General features: G+C 43.5%; 1 protein-coding gene across 1 annotated transcript in view; it reads left to right on the forward strand.

Moving 5' to 3' along the window:
- Positions 1-19132, forward strand: part of DNER (delta/notch like EGF repeat containing) — a 324742-nt gene extending 305610 nt beyond the window's left edge. Inside the window, exons 12-13 of the mRNA XM_029225741.1 lie at positions 11730-11976; positions 18436-19132. Of these exons, the coding sequence (XP_029081574.1) occupies positions 11730-11976; positions 18436-18547 (359 nt within the window). The 3' untranslated portion in view covers positions 18548-19132. The remainder of the gene's footprint in view (positions 1-11729; positions 11977-18435) is intronic.
- The last annotated feature ends 1929 nt before the right edge of the window (positions 19133-21061 follow it).

The following is a 21061-nucleotide window of genomic DNA, read 5'->3' on the forward strand; positions in this document are numbered from 1 at the left end:
TCCACAAATATGGACCATATTCTTCAGCATCAACTTGACCAGTAATGAAGGTGTTGTTTGGGCTCCTGTCTGCTCACTCTTTGTCTTTCATCTTGGCTCAGGACTTGAGAGAGGAAGAGAGTAATTCCTTTTAGGTCTCCCGCTCGTCCTTTCCAAATACCCCTGTACAGAAAGGTTTTAGGACCAACTGAAACACTCTATTGTTGAAGGAAGGGAAGGAAAGGGATTCCAGTGGTACAGATGCTCAGGGCTGTGAACTGATGCAGGATGTTAAGACTAAAGTAGGTATAGGGTGTTAAGCCCAGTCTGGTGAGATCAGCTGGTGGCAAGGATCCCAGATTTGGGCCAGCAGGACCTCGGTCCTCGCCCTGGCTGGGGCGCTTACGGTGTGGCTGCGTTTAGCGGTGCTGAGCCTCAGTGCACTTGTCCATAAGATAGGACCAGTTTTCATTATAAAATGGGATAATTCTGTGAAATGACAAATTTCACGCCTTGGGGCAGAGGAAAATCTATGTATAATTTTAAAATCCTCGGTGTGAAGAAGTCAGGAACACAAAGGATGCCCTTAAGAAGTTTTGAAGTAAAATCTTATAACTATAAAAAAAAATCTAGCTTTACTTCCTTCTGGTGATGGGTAAGATAGGCAGAAGATATACAGGGATGGAATAATACGGACAAAAGTTGGCTTCGTGGTCTAGCTCCGTCATGGACAAGTGTACCTCAGCCTTGTCTTCCTCACTTGTAAAATGGTGATAGAAAAGTTGCTGTGAGGCTTAACGGAGGCAAATTTGTGCAGATCTCTGCTACGCAGTAGGCACTAAATAAGTGTTTGCTGCTTCTCTTTCCTCCTGCGCCACTGTAGCCCTTATACTATGAGCTACTCCTGGCAAACACTAGCCTTTGGCACTTTTCAGAGGGCACAGGCCACTCTGAGCAGCTGGGTGTGATGGGACCCATCACACATCTCAGCACACACCTGGGTTCTCTGTTCGCCCAGAGTAGCACTTGCCATTTGATGATCTCATTTGCACCCCTCCATTCAGCCAAAGGTGTTAAAATAAATGTCATCGCAGATTACGCTCTACTGGGTCCCCATGTTGGATGCTTCCATCCTTGACCTGAGCATAAGAATGGAGAATAAGCATATAAGGTTTGTGATAGCACACAGGTGGAGCTGGTGGCCAGTGCCAAGAGAAATGGATCTGAGTCAATGGAATGGATTCAAAGCAGAAGTGGAAGCAGAGTTTGGACTGTCAGTGGGCAGAGAAGATATAAGAGGTCTCCTGTCCTGTATGAGCCATGGGACCTATGGCTCTGAGGTTCCTTTCTAACCCTGAACATCTGTGATCTTCTGAAGTGGCTAGAAACCAAGAGGAGGGTGCCTGAATGACACAAGGTCAGGTTGGTAAGTCTCAACAGGAAAGCTCAGATGAAGCAGAGAAGAGGGAGAACTGTGGCCCATGTAGCTCCATAGCATGGTGGGCTCCAAGTTGTCAAAGGCAGTAATGGGGCTTCCCACCAGCCTGACCTCTGCTTCCTGAGGCCATTCACCTGCCCTCCTTTCTTGTTCACTACACTTTAGTCACATTGTCCTCCTTTCCCTTCTTTGAGCAGGTCCCATTCATTCCTGCCATCAGGGCCTTTGCCTGTGCTGTTCCCCATGCCTGGAGCTCTCTTCCTTGCGATTTTAGCACAGCTGTCTCCTTCTCAGCTTTTAGGTCTCAGCTTGAACGTCACCTTCTCAGATGCCTTCCCTGACCACCTGTGTTTGTTTCCTACTGCGGCTGCAACGAATTAGCACAGATTTCATGGCTTGAAACATAACATGACTGTCTTCCTTCTGGAGTTTCTAAAGAACCTTCTTCTTTGCCTTCTCCAACTTCTAGAGGCTGCCTACCTTCCTTGGCTCGTGGCCCCTTCCTCCATCTTCAAAGCCAGCAATCACGTCTCTCTGACTCCTGCTTCCATTGTCACATTTCCTTCTCCAGATCTCTCATATCCCTCTTTCACTTATAAGGACTCCTGTGATTACTTTGGGCCCATGAAGGTAATTTAGGATAACCTATCCATCTCAAGACCGTCAGCTTAACCGCATCTGCAGAGTTCCTTTTGCCGTGTAAGGTAGCATAATCAAAGATTCTGGGGAATAGTATGTGTTCATCTTTGGGAGACCATTATTTGGCCTACCATAGCACCTTATCAGCAGTGTTTCGTTACTCCCATTTGTTCTTAAAAATTATAACATTTGGAGATGATTTAGCATTACTGTTTTTCTGTTACAGCATCACCCTAATCACTGTAATAAGTATTCGCATAAACATAACTTAAACTGATTAAAGGGGCAGGATTTGGTGAATAGAATGGGTGCTGCTCTTAAGAACAGGGATCTGGGTTGCTCCTGCCACCCAACCAATCACCAGGCAGGAGGAAGTTCATTTTATCTCTCTGGAGCTCAGTCTCTTCATCCCTAAAATGAAGGATTAAATAAAATGGTTAGTTTTCTTCCTTCCAGCCCTAGAATTGTTGGATTCACCCTCAAAGTAGTGTCATACTCTGCCAGGAAGCACAGGTTATAATAAGGCAGGCATTTCCTATTGCCTTTTCCTTACAAAACACCGTAGGATGTTTCCTATTGCACGTGGAAAAGAGAAATTCAGAAATTCGTAGAATACGTGTGTGATACTCGCAAACACACGCTGAGAGTTCCTGCAGATTCCAGTGAAGAAAGGGCTCTGCATGTGGAAATGAGTCTACTTTGTCATCAGCCAACACTAGATTCAGAAACCTCAATGCGATTTACATGCAAATTAACACCATTTTAGTGGTTCCATGGCTCGCATTCCTAACGTTTACCCTAATAATGGATCGCTTTTAGAAATTTGCCCTTTAGAGTTATTATCTGGCCCCCAATCAGTAATAAGAAGCAGAAATCTAGCAGACCACACGTATTTATCAAAACCATCAAAAACATTGATCCAGAACTATCCTAAAAGGATCATGAGAGTAGCTATGATGTGTTTTTTGTTTGTTTTTTTGCAGTATGTGGGCCTCTCACTGTTGTGGCCTCTCCCGTTGCGGAGCACAGGCTCCGGACACGCAGGCTCGGTGGCCGTGGCTCACGGGCCCAGCCGCTCCACGGCATGTGGGATCTTCCCGGACCGGGGCACAAACCCGTCTCCCCTGCGTCGGCAGGCGGACTCTCAACCACTGCGCCACCAGGGAAGCCCAGCTATGATGTTTTATACATATTCTGAGACAAATGCAAACCCTAAGTTCTAGAAACTAACAAAACAAGCCTGCTGAAATTTTAATTCTGACACTTGTTCTTAACCACCTTTGGACTGATCAAAAAATTTGGGGAGGATTTTAATAAAACTTTTGCCTTCCTAAAATCGAAGTCTAAAATTCAAAATTCTTATAATTCTCTACATAGTGGAATGTTTTGTATCATTTGTGTTGGAGCTTTAAGGTCTATACAGTTAGAGTTACAGACAGTCCTGCTGACTGAGAGTTGGCTAGTTCTATATACTGAGCAGTTGAATCTATGGTTAAACTATTGAATTAATGACATTCTGCAGTTGAGAAATAGGGGAACAGGGCATCTTGGATTTATGCATTCAATGAATAACCAAGGCCCTCTTATTGTAAGATGTTAAGCATAGTGCCCAGGATATAAAGATTAATGAAACAGCTCTTGCCTTCTCCTCATCCAAGGGTGGGTCTTCATATGTGACAGGAGTTGCTGTGAGACTTCGTGCAGGTAGCTCCAGGAACCCAGGGAAGGAGCAAAGTTGGATATCTGGGGCTTCTTCTTCCCAAAATGCATGGAATTTAATAATGCTTGAAGAAACCCATCAAACAGTTATGTTATATGAGCAGTCCTTATCGTACAAATAGATTCGGATCTTTTGTTCTCATTTTTGTAAATGAGATTTTTTTTGTAAACCAGGATTTTTAAAAAACAAAACGAATTTGGGATTAACATACACACACTGCTGTATATAAAATAGATAACCAACAAGGACCTACTTTATAGCACAGGGAACTATACTCAATATTTTGTAATAAGCTATAAGGGAAAAGAATCTGAAAAAGAATATATATATATGTACATATATATATATATATATATATATACACACACACACACACATATATATATATACATAAAACTGAATCACTGTGCTGTACACCTGAAACTAACACAACATTGTAAATCAATTATACTTCAATAAAAAAGAAAACAAACAAAATAAAATTAATTAATCTTCCTCCCCATGGAGACTCCCCACTTCACTCCCCAAAGGTAACAACTGTTACCCATTTATTGTGGATTCTTCCAGATGCTTTCAGTCACTGTATAAAGTCCCATTTTCTCCTGTACAAATGGGACTATTCTGTACATACTGTTCAGCATCTTGCTTTTATGCTTAGTAATAGATCTTGAGTGTTTATCCATGTTGGCTTATGCAGATCTTCCTCAATTTTTTTAACACCAGACAGTATTTCCATTTTTTAGATGCTCTATTATTTATTTAATCATACCCCTATTGATAGACAGATAACTCATTTTCAGGTTTTTGGTATTAAAAACAACAGTAGGGTGAAAATTCTTATATATTCTTGTGTGAGAATATCAGTGGGATAAATTCTTGAAAAGGAATAGTCAAATTAAGGGGTTCTTGAATTTTTCATGAGCATTTATTTATATATTGGCTCTTTGCCAATAAAACTTTTCCTCTTGGAAGCAATGGTGTTGGGGGTTGAAGTTGACTCACAAGTCCCACTTAATCCACAATTACCTTACTAAATACTTTGAACACCAAGGCTGCATCCTCCACTGACCTCTTGGGAAGCGATCATGGCCAGATGTGGGGAAGCAGCCTGATTACGGGAAGGACGTTACTGTGGACTTGTGCGGTCCTGGTTTTGAATCCCAGCTCAGGTAGTTACTCCTGGTAAACAAGAGCTCTGAGCCACAGGCCTTGATAAATGGGGTAATACCTGTGAATAACATAGTGCAGTACAGTGCCTGGTTCACAGTAAGTGCTCAGTAAATGGTTGCCTTAGTTGCTGTCATTAGTTGTCTCTCTGAGCAGTGAGCAGCCTCTGGGTGTCCGTTCAAAGTGAAATTTCCCCGCCTCTGATGGAATATTGATAAATTAGATGTTTTTGAGATAACTACTGATTTTCTAAACATACTGAATATTTTAGGATAACAGGCATTCTGTAGATAATGTAGTTTTATTGATGCAATTAGACCTTGACTTTTCTGTTCCAAGGTAGATACAGGTATCCCATGAGGGGAATCTTCATCCTCCCTTCCTGACGGGTCCTGATGGATGCATATAGCAGAGAGAAGTGTTTCTCAGGCCTTTCGACTGCAACCCACAGTAAGAAATATACTTTGCATTTTGATGTGGCACATAGCATACAGTGTCTCTCCCACACACACAAAACATGAAGTAGTACTTACTTTACAAGTGTGACACGCTTTTATATGGTTTTCTAAACTTTTTTTTCTAATGCAGTCTGGCCCCGATACATTGATTTCCACATTGTGCAGTATGGAAAACATTACTTATTAAGTGTTTAGAGCCAAAGTGTGTGGTTCAAATTCAGGTTCTGCCACTTATTACATGTGGAAACCTGGGCAAGATTCTTTTTCCTTGTAGGTTATTACAAAATTTTGAGTATAGCTCCCTGTGGTATACAGTAGGTCCTTGTTGGTTATCTATTTTATATATAGCAGTGTGTATATGTTAATTCCAAATGAGATTTATTTTTTAAAAATCCTAGTTTATACCAGAATGAGAACCAAAGAACCGAATCTATTTGTACAATAAAGACTGCTCATATAACATAACTGTTTTGATGGGTTTCTTCAAGCATTATTAAATTCCACGCATTTTGGGAAGAAGAAACCCAAGACAACCAACTTTGCTCCTTCCCTGGCTTCTTTGGAGTCCCAGCTGCTTCTTGTATAAAAGGGAGATAGTGACAACGTCCACTTCGGAGCATCGTACGAGGAATAAAGGACCTAACACACTTAGAATACTGTTCAGCACACATTGAACTCACAATAACCGTTTGCTTTTATTAACCAAAATGCTGAACAAAATAATACAACTGTCTATTTGATGTCGCCCCTTGGGTGTCTTAAAGGCACTTCCAATTCAGCATGTACAAAACAAAACTCATGAGCTTCCACTCAAACCTGGTTGTCTTGCCGTGTCCCCTGCTTGCCTCCGGCACTTCATCCGTCCAGGGATACAAGCCAAAGGCCAAGAAATTTGACACTACCTTTGTCTCTCCTCACTGGCCTCTACAAGCTGCATAGTCTGGTGAATTCCACCCCTGACTCACACCCACATTCCTTCACCTCTCTGTCTCCACCCCTCTCACGCAGGCCAAACCACCACCCGCTCCGCCAGATGCCGCAGTAGCCTCTGACCTGGCTTCTACCCTAGACCCTCAAACCCTTTCTTCATATACAGCCAGAAGCAACCTTTCTTTTCTTTTTGCTTCCTTTCTTTCTTTTTAATTTTCCAAAAGTATTTTACCTTTTCATTATTTAAAAAATTTTTTCATTGTGGTAAAATACACATAACTATCTTAACCATTTTTAAGTGTAAGTACCTTTATATTGTATACAATATTTAAGTACATTTATATTTATATTGCAACCATCACCACCATCTTTCCTCAGAATTCTTTTCATCTTGCAAGACAAACTCTACACCCATTCAACAGTGACTGCCCATGCTTCCACCCCATCTCACCCAGCCACCTTCCCTCCCTCCCTCCCTCCCTCCCTTCCTTCTGTCACCAGCCCCGCTCCCCAGCCTCTGGTAACCACCATTCTACTGTCTGGGGTTTTTTTTTCCTATATGTTGCACGTATAAGTGACATCATGCAATATGTATCTTTCTGTGTCTGGTCTATTTCACTCAGCAGAATGTCCTGCAGTTCATCTATGTGGTCGTAAATGGAAGAGGCATTTTTTCAAAGTGCAAATCTGAACCCTCAGACCCTCCCTGCAACCACTGTTTCCATCCTTGCCCACACCAAGTTGCTATTAAAGTACATCAGTGGGGCTTCCCTGGTGGCGCAGTGGTTGGGAGTCCGCCTGCTGATGCAGGGGACACGGGTTCGTGCCCTGGTCAGGGAAGATCCCACATGCCGCGGAGCGGCTGGGCCCGTGAGCCATGGCCGCTGAGCCTGCGCGTCCGGAGCCTGTGCTCTGCAACAGGAGAGGCCACAACAGTGAGAGGCCCGCGTACCGCAAAAAAATAAATAAATAAAATACATCAATGACTAAAGAGCAAAGGCCACACTCTTGCCTATGGGACTGGGAGGGCTGCCCCTACACCGTGGGGAGGTGCCCCGTCTTCACTCAGACAGTCTCTGCCTTGCTGCCTTGAGTGGCCACCCTGTCCTCCTTCCAGCTCCTCACTCTACTTTCCACCTCCTTCCAGGTCTTTGCCTGGGACAGCCTTCACTTTGCTGTTCTCCATCCCTGGTGACTATGCACTCACCCTTAGAGCCACACTTGCTGCGGACCCCCATCACAAAAGCTCTCCTGATCCCCAGTTAGATGGCGAATCCCTCGTCCCCTCTCAAAGCAGTGCCGCTCTGGTCCCTCATGGCTTAGCACACTTGGACTTAGCCAAGTGGCTTAGCCCACTTTTCTCTCAGTTTTCCCTTGCTTCTTATCCCAGGCACTCAGCACCATGCTCAGCATATAGTAGGTGCTTATTGATAACTGGTTCAGTGATGGGATCGCTAGGAGGGAGGCAAGCTGTGCCTTCCATTCCCCCCGCTTCTGCATCGTCTGAAGATTAATGAGAGTGTTAACTTTTTTCAGTCTCATTGACTGTTTTGATTGTCCACCGAACTTCTAGCTACAGAAAACATAAAGAAATTTGAAATCCCGCCTCACAATTATTCTAGGCTGCAGATGGTTCAAAAATTATCTAGCTAGCTAAGTGACATCTACTCAAAACAGACTTTCATTCCTTTACTTTCAGACTCTTTTTAAGTCTGAAAAAGACTTAAAAGTAGGTGGACAAATTAGTCAAGCTAGATTCACCTGGGTAAATGAAAAAACAGATGTGGGAAATGTATTTTAGAATTAAATTTGTCTATCGAATGAGGTCTCTTTGGTGGAGTGGAGGTGGTTGGTGGGTCTCGTTTTATCCTCAGCTTGGCCGCTGACTACCTGCTTTACCTTGAGCAGAGGCTCCGAGTCCAGCCCCTACGTAGCTCCTATTTTCGTACCGATTGAAATGTTAAAGGCGAAAGCACTTTAGAAGATACAAAACCTCAAACAGATTGAGTTTAAACCGAAATGCAAATGCTCCCTGAGACCCAGAAGTGCGACATTTTTTCCCTGAACAGTTGGTGTGCATGCGTTCCTGGTCATGCATGTGCCGGGGCTGGTGAGGTCATCCCTTCCAGCGTGCTCTGGTGCATGATTTTTCTCCGAGCCCTGCCGCAGCCACTATAGTAAATGATTCATGCACTGGGACTCCCTGTATGCGGCAGAGCGATGACTTATGGACCGGGAGATGGCAGCTGCAGCCACCTGCTACAGATACATTTGCTGCCTCGCAGACCAAGTGTTGGATTTATTCAGATCCAGCTTGCCTCCTAATCCACCTAGCGTGCAAAGCAGCCACATTCACTTATCAGACAACTTTTAGATGACAGTAGGGTGGAAAAAGCAAGGGGCAGGGGCAGGGAGGAGAAACAGAGGTTCAGGAGAAATTTTGAGAAAGTTTTCCCGAAAGTCCAAACAGCTTGGAATTCAGAGTTTGGGGAAATAGAGCAGATGGTCAGAAATGCAAGCGATTTAGGCAGCTCATCAGGCCTGGGGCGGTGTGCCAAGCACGTAACCTAGTACCGTTGGTTTTCTGCTTCAGTGGCCGTGTGCCGTTGTGCACTGGCTGTGTATACACAATCGGTGTGACGTGTAAGCTATTTACGCGAAGGTGTGATTGACCATAGGAACTCATCAAGAACTTGTGTGGCTGCCACATGATCAGATCTGAGCGCTCCCCCAAGCTGGAGTAGAAACAGTATTGGCTGCCCTCGTGACAATGCTCAGTGAGTGTTATAGCACACCCTGTGAGTGCTGGACTCTGGCCTACAACTGAATTTTTCAGAGAATGTTGAAATACTTGGAAATCAAGTGAGTCATGCTTCTCTTTCAGCCAGAAAGATGACTTGTCTCTCTCCATGTGCACCAGGTTACTGCCAGATGAAAGGGCTGCCAATCTGGGACTGAGTCTTGGTTTCACAAAACACTCCCTCTCTTCCACTGCGGCCATTAATTTGCAGTGATTTATGTCGTTCCATCTGCCTGCGTGTGCGTTGGCTGCACGGGCTTTGTGATCAGGAAGGCAGGCTCGAGTGGCAAAACCAGACTTCGAGGGCCTTGGTGTAAAACTCAGGAGCCAGAAGATCTGGACACACACTCAGAAGTCACTTCATTCATCCCGTTCTTCTCAAACTCTCAGGAACCATCCAGTCTCAGGGCATGGGTCAGTTTTCCATTAGGCTTCTAGGAAAAAGGTCTGCACACTCGGATCCTTGTTTGGGTGTTTACCTGTGCTCTTGTGCAGATCGTAACGTTTCAAGGGAAAGAATGGCTGATTCTGAGACTCCAGTGTCACTGAAGATGTCGCTAAGATGAGAGTATGAGGACCCAGAGGTGACAAATACTCTCACCTAAAGTGGGACAGTGGAAAGAGGCCTGAGGATTTCACAGGAAGACAGGCCCATTCCCACCCACCCCTGAATCCCATTTCCAAGCACCCAGAGTCCTAAGGTGGAAATCATGGCCTGGAGGTGATGGTGGTGGAGGTAGCGGTGTGAGTGAAGTAGAGAAGGCATCCTCTTTCCCAAGTTCAGTTTCTCTTTGATCTTATCTAGCCCTTTTTAATCTTCACAGCTTCCTTTCAAATCCTGGTCACATCACCTGAACCATTCCATTTGTATGCAGGTCTGTAAACGGGACATAATTAGACACTCTTGACCTGTGCCAGATACAGCGATGATGTCCATCCATCCACTTTTTTCCTGCCCATCCTGGTTGGTGTTTTTTGAGTGGGCACAGGGCAATCCTGATAATCCTCAGCTCAGAGTGTGTGCCTCAGAGGATAGGGTCTTCCTCCTCTGTATCCTTCCCTCTTCCACCACTGCAGCTGCTCCTCCTTAGGGACCACCCACCATGAGCCCAGCAGTGGACTTTCTTACTTTTCTTTACATGTTTTCTAACTTAACGCTCACAGCAAGCTTATAGGTTATATGTTGCAATTTTCATCTTATAACGGAAGAAATTGAGGCTCAGGGAGGTCAAGTAAACCTTGCAGCTGGGATTGAAAGCAAGGTTGGTGTGATCCCAAGGCTCACACCCCTTCTGCTAGTTATGCTGGAAGATAATCCCATGGGTGTTTTCTTCAGATGACTTTTGCTTACTTTTTAATTATTACAAACGGACTGCATTCTTCTCTCTCTTTTTTTTTAAGTTGGAAAAGACTGAGGTGTGTAAAGAAGGAAATAAAAATCCCATGCAGGCCTGCTTTTCAGAGATCACTGTCGTTAGCACACTGCTGTGTGAGGCAGAGGCTAAGAATTTGGACCCAAACTTGCCAACATGCTCACCCGGGAAGTGACATCAGCTTCCTAGACATTGTCTGTAAAGTGGGGAGAAGGAATAATATATCTTCCGGGGGTTGTGATGATGAAATGAGATGTTTTCAAAAAGCTTAGCATAGTAAGAAAACAACAAATGTTCATCATTGGTATCACTCCATCCTGAGCTTTTCAGTAAGGTAGACGTTGGAAGCTCATATGTGATTGTACTCTACAACTAGGTTCTGTTTGGTAACCCTTTTTTTTTTTTATTCTTTTGCCATTTGGTGAATATCTCTCCGTCTCACTAAGAGTTGAATATTTAGGTTGTTTCCCATTTTTCCACTTTTACGAATTGTGTTGTCTGTTGGTGGGGTAGAGAGAGAATATGGGGTTGAGAGACTCTAGCTATATCTATAACGTTTTATTTCTTAAAAAAAAAAAACCTTTAAAAATATAAAGCAAAGAAGGTCAAATAGGAACATTTATTAACTTTGAGTGGTGAGTACATGGGTGTCTGTGCTATTTTCTGAACTTTTTTCTAAATGCGTGATAGTTGATAATCTAACATTTAAAAATTGTGCTGCTGAGATGAAGATCCTTGCACCCAGGGCTTTATGCATTTATAGGACCATTTCCTCAGCATAAATTTGGAACATTGAAATTTCTGGGTCAAAGGAAACTCCATGCAGTCCGCACAGGGGCTGTGTATCCATTCACACAGTCCCCATTTCTGTACCCCTGTCAACTGTGGTTATCAAAATTTAAAAATAATATTTGGGAACTGATATAGGAATTGCATTTTTAAAAATAATTATGAAGCTAAAGAATTTTCTACTTGTATTTCCTTGGTGAATTCATTTTTATATTCTTTGTGCATTTTTCTATGGCATGTTCCTGTTTTTTCTTAATGATTTGTAAGAGGTCCGTATACAGTAAGGCCTTTGGTCTGGATTATCCATAGAAAACAGTTCTTCCCAGCTTGGACAGCCCTTATATTTTAGGTTCCCGATGTGAGGACAAGAAAGTCCTTCCCATTCAAAAGGCCACGCACAACTCATCCGCAGCCGTTCGCTTATTTCTGCCTTCAGACATCCAGTGGAAGTCCGGGCACATGGCGGAGAGCCTCACCAACATGCCCCGGCACTCCCTCTACATCATCATCGGCGCCCTCTGCGTCGCCTTCATCCTGATGCTCGTCATCCTGATTGTGGGGATTTGCCGCATCAGCCGCATCGAGTACCAGGGCTCTTCCAGGCCGGCCTACGAGGAGTTCTACAACTGCCGCAGCATCGACAGCGAGTTCAGCAGTGCCATCGCCTCCATCCGGCATGCCAGGTGGGCGGCGGGAGGAGGCGCAAGGGGGGTGCTGCTCTCACATGTGCATCCTCGGGATCAGGCTTATATTATGAACAGGACTTTACATCCCCAAGGAGGGTTTCAAAGAATAAAACATAAGTTCAAGGTAGTGTTGGGGGACCGGATAATTAGGCTGTTTCATAAGCAAACCCCTTTAATTTGCTGCTGGCTTTCTGTTTTCATTGAATGCATTCATTCATTTTGTGTTTATCTCTGTTATACATATCTGACTCTTCATCACTGTGTGTGAAACATTTTTTTTTATAGTTTATGATCTCGATTTATTTTTTGTTTCATGCCTTATTATGCTGAAATGACTGCATCTCCCGTAAGAAGTCTAAAATATAATACTGCTAGAGTTGCTTCATTTCATGACTTAACAATACCTTCAAGAACCCAAACTCCCTCTATTTCTTCATGTCATCATAATTGGCTTTTTGATATGGTCTCCTATACGTGTTCACTTCTTTATCACTACATTACTACCTAGACAACAATGTCTAGGAGTTGTGAAACATTTTTTGATGATTTTTTGGGGGGATGTGTTTAGCTGTGTTGTTCTTCTAACAGTCAGTGTGAGTATAAATCACCCATTTGATTTAAGGGCTTATTTAAAGAAAGTCAAATGATGGTCATTCGGCTGTTAGAGTTCGTATTGTATAAAATAGTGTCCTCTCCTGGAGGAAAGGCTCCTGTAGAGACAGGAATTAGTGTGGTATCATAGAAAGAGCGTGAGTCTGGGTGTTGGAGCGACATCGTTAAGCCCGACTGCTCCATTACCTGACTGTATCTATTTTATTTTAATTAATTAATTAAATTATTGATTTATTTATTTTTGGCTGCTTTGGGTCTTCGTTGCTGCATGTGGGCTTTCTCTAGTTGCGGCAAGCAGGGGCTACTCTTCGTTGCGGTGCACAGGCTTCTCATTGTGGTGGCTTCTCTTGTTGCGGACCACGGGCTCCAGGCGCAAGGGCTTCAGTAGTTGTGGCACATGGGCTCAGTAGTTGTGGCTCGCGGGCTCTAGAGCGCAGGCTCAGTAGTTGTGGCGCATGGGCTTAGTTGCTCCGCGGCATGTGGGATCTTCCCGGACCAGGGCTCGAACCCGTGTCCCCTGCATTGGCAGGCAGATTCTTAACCACTGTGCCACCAGGGAAGTCCCTGACTGTATTTTAAACCGATGATTTAACCTTCCACAAATACAGTTCCCTCAACTGTGGGAAGGGAGAACTACCTCCTTAAAGAGTTATGACAATCAAATTAAATTACAAATATTTAAAGATTGTATAAACAGATAACACTACATTTACTTCTCCAAATCTATTACAACACGGAAAAAATCAGTTAATCGAATTTTGTTGAGTTTTGCAAGGAGTATTTACTAAAAAGATAATAGTGATATTGTGTATTAAAAGCATCATCTTTTCCTTCAGTTGGCAGAATGATCTAAAGCGCACAGTTCAGAAAGCGAGTGTGCTGTAGCAAAAAGTGGGCTGAGCTTGATGTCTTAAGGTTGAGCCTCCAGGGAACTATTACTTGCATCATCTTTGTTGGGACGTCGTGATTGATATTGTTCAAGACACAAGCAGATCCAGATTCTGTCTGAGTGGCATAGAAGCTCAGAGGTTCAGAAAGTTAGTTTTCTTCCAAAGGAAACCCGCAAACCTAAGACTCAGGTCTTAGCGTGAGCCCAGGGGAAACGAAAACCAGAACCTGGCTTCCAAGGAGAGGAGCCAGTGGATGAGAGAAGTTGGGAGATAGAGAGCATCTGCCCCAAAGCCCAGGGCAACTTCTTCGTGGGAGCTGCACTAGCCTCACTTCTGTAACTTTGGGGGAGAAGAGAGAGTTAACCCTCTTCCAGGTTAAGCCCTACAGATCAGCCTCGTTGTGGGAGCCTTTGTTTAAGAGTCAACAACTCAGTGACACAGCTTCCAGGAAACGTTGAGGTGAATCCCTGCAATCTCATCTTAATTGCTTATTTGACTCTTTCCTCTTGAGTAGAGAGCAGTGAGTTTCATTACTGTATCTCCAGTGGGTCCTGGCACATGGTAGACCTCACTAAAATTTGAGGTCTGAAATGAATGGATGATCTCGGTGAGGGGTTGGCATAGGATGTCTTGACCTGCCTGAGAAATAGATTCATCCCAGGGCACCAGCTCTGTAAGTGGTACCAGCCTGCAGGAGTATTTGGAGTATCTTGAAAACATTGGATGAGAGGTAGAGGATGTTAAAAGAAAAGGAGAGTAGACAAATTCATTTGTTTCTCAGAAGTCTTCCTGAAGGGGCTTAGTTCACCAGGAAAGAGCAGACTCCATAGCTCTATACGGGGATGTATTGGGAGACCCAAGAAATCAGATTCCCTCCACACTCCCCTACCCTGGAGGAATCTCTGACTAAGGTCCTTTTGCATTCAAGAGGAAGAAGAGTATTTTATCTCAGCCCTGGAATAAGTTAAGATGGGTTCTTCTGGGCTTCCTGCTTATATAGCCCGCTGAAAAGATACTTAACTGAATACTCTTGGAAGGAAAGAATAAATTTGAAAGCATTTATAAACCTGGTTCTTATTCGGCACTGATTTATATCAAAAATATTTACTGCAGAATTCCTAAGTAGCGAGCTCCTGCACGCACCAGTGACTGCAGATAAAGCCACTGATGTTAATACAGCGCCTTCCCAAATATCTGAGGACATTCCTGTCTAAACGTTTATTCGGCTATGACCTGTGGCTTCTACAGCATGCTTCTCCAGAGGCCCTGGCTGGATCTCTGGCTGGTTGGCCCTTTTGCCCCTTTTCCTGGAGACCCTGGAAAGGCATTGACAAAAACGGAGTCCTTTTTGCAATTCCCCTCTTCCTAGTTTTGAGCACCAGCCTGTAGCTAACATGCATTTCATGGCCTGTCTCCCTGCCACTAGCCTGGAGGTGACATTGGATCAGAATGACTGCAGCTGAGCAGCTGCACAGGCTGCATCCTGACTGGGTCATCTGTGACGTTCCCTAGTGACCCGGGAAGTGTCTGGTGATTCTGACGTCAGCAGTCGGCTGGTGCTGGTGCTGGGTTGAGAAGGGAGGCCCCTCCTTTCCTGTGTTCCGCAGCCGCTTTGCTTACACTCAGGCTGGGAAGACTTTGTGACAGACTGGCAGGAGTGAAGCCACAGCTCTCTAAGTTCTGCATCTGAGGTCACACTTCGCTTGCTGATTGCTTACTGCTCTACCAGCTATAAGTGCCCGATCACAGAAAACAAACAAACAAAAAGAGAGCTGGGAAAGGACAGAGTCGCTTTTTCTCAAACAGCATCTCCCGATGTGGGCCTTTTTAAAGTTCACGTCCACCTGCCGTTCCTGGAGGTATTGTTTAGCTGTTGACTTCCAGGGGAATATGAGCTAGAAGAATGTACATACTTTGACCTCCCTCATAACTGGTTTCAGTTTCTTTAGTAAAATAAGGCGCACAAGACTGGTCACCAACTATGACATTTGAGCTGTCAGCGACATTGATACCACGGCTGCACAACTGCTGTTAGTGCTTCTACGATGGTTAACACAGCGAGACACGATGTGAAATCCTTTGCAGAGAGACTGTGGGTGACCCCTATCAATGGTCTTCATCAATGGCCTGTGAAACATTTTAGACTTTGTGGACCATATGGCCTCTGGGTCTTTGTGACCAGCTCTGCCTTTGTCGTGCGAAAGCACCAGAGGCATTATGAATGGGCACAAACTGTGTTCCAATAAAATTTTATTTAAAAAACAAGCAACAGGCTATTACTAGCTTGCAGACTATAGTTTGCTAATCCAAGGTCTACATTTTAATTTTCTCTAGCTTCCAATTTTTTTTTTTTAAGCAATTAAGATGCCCCTTTAGGGTAAGGAGAAACAGTGCATTGTTTAAAAAAAGAACAGTTGCATAAAAACTCCTGCCGTAACATAGGCAAGCTCTGACATTGGCTTAGTGCCTGAGAGTTTAAAATGGAATTCTATAGGTATTAGCTTATTCCTTAACATCCACCCAATTCTGAGACACTAAGTAAGTATAAAAAGCTGTTAGCGTTGGAAATTTAAGTATGAATGCACATTTGTTTTGCACTAACCCTGAGATCACTACTCTGATAGGTGTGGGAGATTGAAGGAGAGTCTTACTTCATTTCACATCTTAGCTTCCATATAGTAGATGCTGCACTTTGGGTGGGGATTTCTGTGTCTCACCTAAGGAATTTGGAGGCTTCTCAGGAGCTGGTTAGGTCATAGTGCAAGGAATCCAGCTCCAATTGTGCTGGGGGTGTTAGTCGTACTTTCACCAGGTACCCTTGCACCAGCGTTACACTTTGCGATCCAGGCTGAGTTTCCCATGCAGACACAAAGCAATGCTTGTCGTCCTTCAGTTGACTATGTGTGTGTACAGTGGACACGTGGCAGCTCTTGAGTGCCTTCAGCTCTTGCTTTGTTGTGCTCAGTGGATCTGGAACGCTCATCCTCCAACCTGCCTTGTCAATATCCAGCTGCACGACAGCAATGTAAGATCACGGCCCTTTGAACTACAGCTTGTGGATGGATTGCACAACATGGAGGCATTTAACTTTCTAGATTTGGAGGAAACAGATTATTCTTCAAACTGGAATCATATAAAAAATAAAATGGGTATTGTAAACCTGTATTCAACTTATTACGTGGCTTGGATTTTTCCTGCTGGCCAACCGATTGATTCATAGGCTGCATAGGATTCGACGACACTCCCATTGGAGTTCCTGCAGGAAACCGTCCCGTGGCTACCATGTTTGGATACAGAGAGCTTTACACTGGGATTTCCTGATTTTTTAAATTAATTAAATTAATGTTATTGGTGGTATATTGTTGCCGGTGTGTCTACCTATTTTATGAGAAATAGGTTGTCAAAATGCTTGCTCCTTTAAGTAGCCTCCGAAATCTTCAGACTTGGGAGAAAGTGTTAAGAGCCAGTTGGCTTTTATATTGTTGCCCTTTTCCTCTTCTCAGATTGTGCAGACCTCAGTCAGTTTAGATAAACAGACCTCAGGCTGGAGTCCAATCCATATTTATGCCCACACAACTCCGGACCTTCAGTGAGGCTAACATGTTAGACATAATTTTATTGAAGACTTTTTAATAGTGCCTCAAGAGCTGTGGTTTCTCAGTGGCAGAATACTTTAACTCTTTATCTTTGCACTTTGCTTGGTGCCTATCTGGCATGATTTGTGCCTTTGCAACTCCGGAAGGCCAATAAATCTTGAGTGAATTGGAATACAAGATTGATGAATGTTTAAAAATAAGAGATCATATGAAGAAGGCAACGTTTTCTCACTTCCCACTTGATTCTACTTCTCATCTCTGTATGTGAGAAGACAGACTTTCCAAGATATAAAAAGAAGAGATAGAAAGGTGGGGAGATGGGATTAAAGCCATGGGAAATAAGCCCGGAGAAGTCCTTGGGGGCCCATCCTGGCAATCCTTTTAAAATTTGAGATTCTTTTAAAATTTCTTTTTTAGTAGGCTCCATTGGACTTGAAACAGTTAAAAAATGTTGTTTATAAAAGGGAGGAGGGGTGGCGGGCTAGTGGGGAAGATTGTTTAAATCGTATTGCACTCCAGGGGCCTTTAGGGAAGGTGAGGTCTTGAAAGGGAAGAGACCACCCAGAAGTTGAATTGGCTTTATTTTAATAATCGCCATTTTAACACTGGTTTGGCGGGAAGTCCTGAGATTGGATTTTGACACTCCTGGCTTCTGCGCTTCAGTCCTGCTGTCAAGGGGTTTTTTGATATATACAAGCCTGTTGGGACAATGGCTTTGTGCTCAGAGAAGAAAGAATGGCCTGTGTGTACATGGGCGTTGGGGAGTGATAGGTGGGTGCCATCGGATGGGCCGTGCCCGCACAGATTGTAGACTAACACCTTGTTATTTGAAGTCATTTCCTCTCTCTGCCTTTCTCTGTCCTGGGACCTCAGGTGGCCTCTGAGCCCTCACAGCCCTCCTGCAAGTCCCAGGGGAGAGGCTGTGCACAAATGCAGAGAAGCCCACCCTGCCACTCTGCATTCCAGGCACTAGAGTGGATGTAAAATAGACTTGTCTCTCCAAATCGCTCTGGGTCTGAGAAGAAGACAAATCGATACATGTTTTCTGGAAACCTGTTGTAGAGCCGTCACGCCTGACTGCTCTTCCAAGATTTAACCGACAAGCTTCGCTACTAATTTGGACTCTACAGTTCTGTGAAATCCGATTTTTGCCCTCCCACGCCAAAGGCTAATATTTATACTCATTCAATGTTAATATCAAGAAGTCTTAAATTTCTGTACTAGCTAGAGAGGATATTTGAGAGCACTTTTATAGTTCCATTTGATCCTTGAAGATAAGTTATTGTCACCAATTACCTTTAACAGGACTTGAGAGCCAACAGTTCTCTAACCGGAGTCCTCCCTCCCTGTGATTTCAGGTTTGGAAAGAAATCCCGGCCTGCGATGTATGATGTGACCCCCATCGCCTATGAGGATTACAGCCCCGATGACAAGCCCTTGGTCACACTGATTAAAACAAAAGATTTGTAATCTTTTGGGGGATTATTTTTCAAAAGGATGGGCTACTACATTCATTTAAATATTTTTAAGAAAATGAAAAGCTTAAGAAATCTAAAACGTTAGCTGCTCAAGAGTTTTCGGTAGAATATTTAAGAACTAATTTTCTGCAGCTTTTGGTTTGAAAAAAATATTTTAAAAACGGAATTTGCGACATCCATTAGACTGCGTTTTAACGTACTTTCAGCTCTCTAAACTATATGCTTCGACTAGTGTGCGCACTTTCCACGGTAGATATTATTACGAAACCCAGATTGTTTTCTGCGGTTGTTACAGAATAAGTCTAAGCGAGGACAAGTTCGTATTTGACGTGTGAGTGTTGGCTTTTTGAGTAGAGTTAGGAAACACATGTAGAGTATGAACCATAATACAGTATTACCATTACTTAAAAAGAAGTCTGAAGTGTTTGTCCTGTGAAAAAGAAACTAGTTAAATTTATTATTCCTAACCCGTATGAAATTAGCCTTTGCCTTACTCTGTGCATGGGTAAGTAACTTATTTCTGCACTGTTTTGTTGAACGTTGCGGAAACTGGAAACATTCGCTTGAGTTTCTTTTTGTCATTTTCGTAACATTTGTCAGGCTAGGCCTTGAAAACATACATGATGACAGGGCCTGGTGAGGCAAATTATGAACAAATTGAATCTGTATTTTCCTTTACAAGTCAAGGTTTTTATAGTTGTTCCTTGCTAAGGGGTAGTAAATGTAAGAGCGTACCCGTTCCTTCAGTAGTGAGTATTTCTCATAGTGCATCTTTATTTATATCCAGGACATTTTTGTGGCTGTATTTGATTGATATGTGCTTCTTCCGATTCTTGCTAATTTCAAAGAATACTGAATAAATGTTACCAAGTCAAGGATGCACTTGTCTCTCTCTTTTTTTTTAATCATGTAAAACGTTTGGGTTTGATACTGATTATCAAACAAACAATCCTACTGTCTTTTACATTTTATATGTTCCAAGGAGTACGTTTTGGTGGCTGCTGAAGCCATTCCCTGTGCCTCCTGGGAGCACTCCTGGCTTCCCAATTGTCAGGGAACCCATCTACACTGTCTTGTAAATATGAAAGGTGGATGAAATAACAAGAATTCGCATCTTAACTCTTGCATCAGAATTTGCCAGTGAAATGCAGCCCATAGAACTATTGAGGTACATTGAAATTGGGAAACACTTCTAGACGTGATGTGCAGAGAACCTACAGCTTCGAGGAACATATACGTTGTTCTCCTATGGGGGCCAAATGAAATTGCCTTAGCAAACAGCACCTAGGTCCTTAGAAACTGGAAGGCAGCTTACAGCCACCCCTATATTCAATTCCATTTTGCATCCAAATGCTGCCCCTAAGTCCCGGAGTCTTTTTAAAAAAACCTACTTTGTCTTCACATGGGAACGTTTGGTAAGACCAAGAGAAGCCCTGAAACCAGGTGCAAGGGAGGGGTTTAGGCAAAAAGAAGTATTTAAGATGCTTTTCCTTCCTTCTCTTCCCTTAAAACATCTGTCCCCAATCCTACAAGCAACATAGCAGTACAGCCACACTCTGATTATTAAATGATACAGTGCAATATGGTAATGTTTTTAGTTTGTTTAAGTGTTAGGAAGTGAAGTAAGAACAATATATGAGTGGGGCTGGTTGAGCAGCCATGGAACACATGCAAGCCTTCCATCTTCTGGGGGAAGACTTGGTTGTGCAGTGCACGGAGACCTCCCTCCACAAGACACAGCCTGGAAGCCCCGAAAGTTAAACTCCATCTTCCTGTTGATTCCTCCACACGCCCAAGGGCAATGTCAGTCGTGCCGGGACCTTCATTTGGAAGCTGCTTCCACCACGCCCTCTCAAATAATTTTCAGTCTTCCAAATTTTTAAATTCAATAGACGTGATACCCCTTTATTGGTCTTTTATCAGTTATAATTTGTCTTTTTAAAGCAATTTAATGGAACGCACTCATTCAGGTTGAGAGCTGACTCATCTGCCTTCTGACAGTCTGAGGTAAACCCCAAACCCTTTTAAAGACCTTCGCTTATTCATTTGGACGTTCAGTAATAATACCTCTCACTGCGCACTTGTTCTGTGTTAGGCAGATGGTGAGCAACGAGGACCTCAGAAAAAGATTCTCGCTCCGGGGTTCACAGCTTGTTTTGAACCAGACCTTCATCTGATAATCACACAAGTACAGAATTATACTTTGAAGAGCCCCGTGAAGGAAAGGTAAACACCGCCATTCAGCCGCTTGTTGGTAGCAGAGTGGATCGGAATCTTGCTTCAACCATTTACTTGCTAACAACTTCGGACATGTAACTCTCTGAGCCTACACGTCAGTAATTTGGAAAATGGAGATAAGGATGGGACCTCCCTTGGAGGGTCATTGTGAGAATGAAATACCAGAATGTATGTAAATCACTTAGCCCACCTCCAGCATGCATTAAGCATTCAGCAGGTTAGCTATTACTGCTGTTGCTTTTGTTCTCATTTTAGATACAGACCACAC

Source organism: Monodon monoceros, unplaced genomic scaffold (assembly GCF_005190385.1).
Source record: "Monodon monoceros isolate NGI ecotype Baffin Bay Population unplaced genomic scaffold, NGI_Narwhal_1 Super_Scaffold_16, whole genome shotgun sequence".
Classification (NCBI taxonomy): domain Eukaryota; kingdom Metazoa; phylum Chordata; class Mammalia; order Artiodactyla; family Monodontidae; genus Monodon; species Monodon monoceros.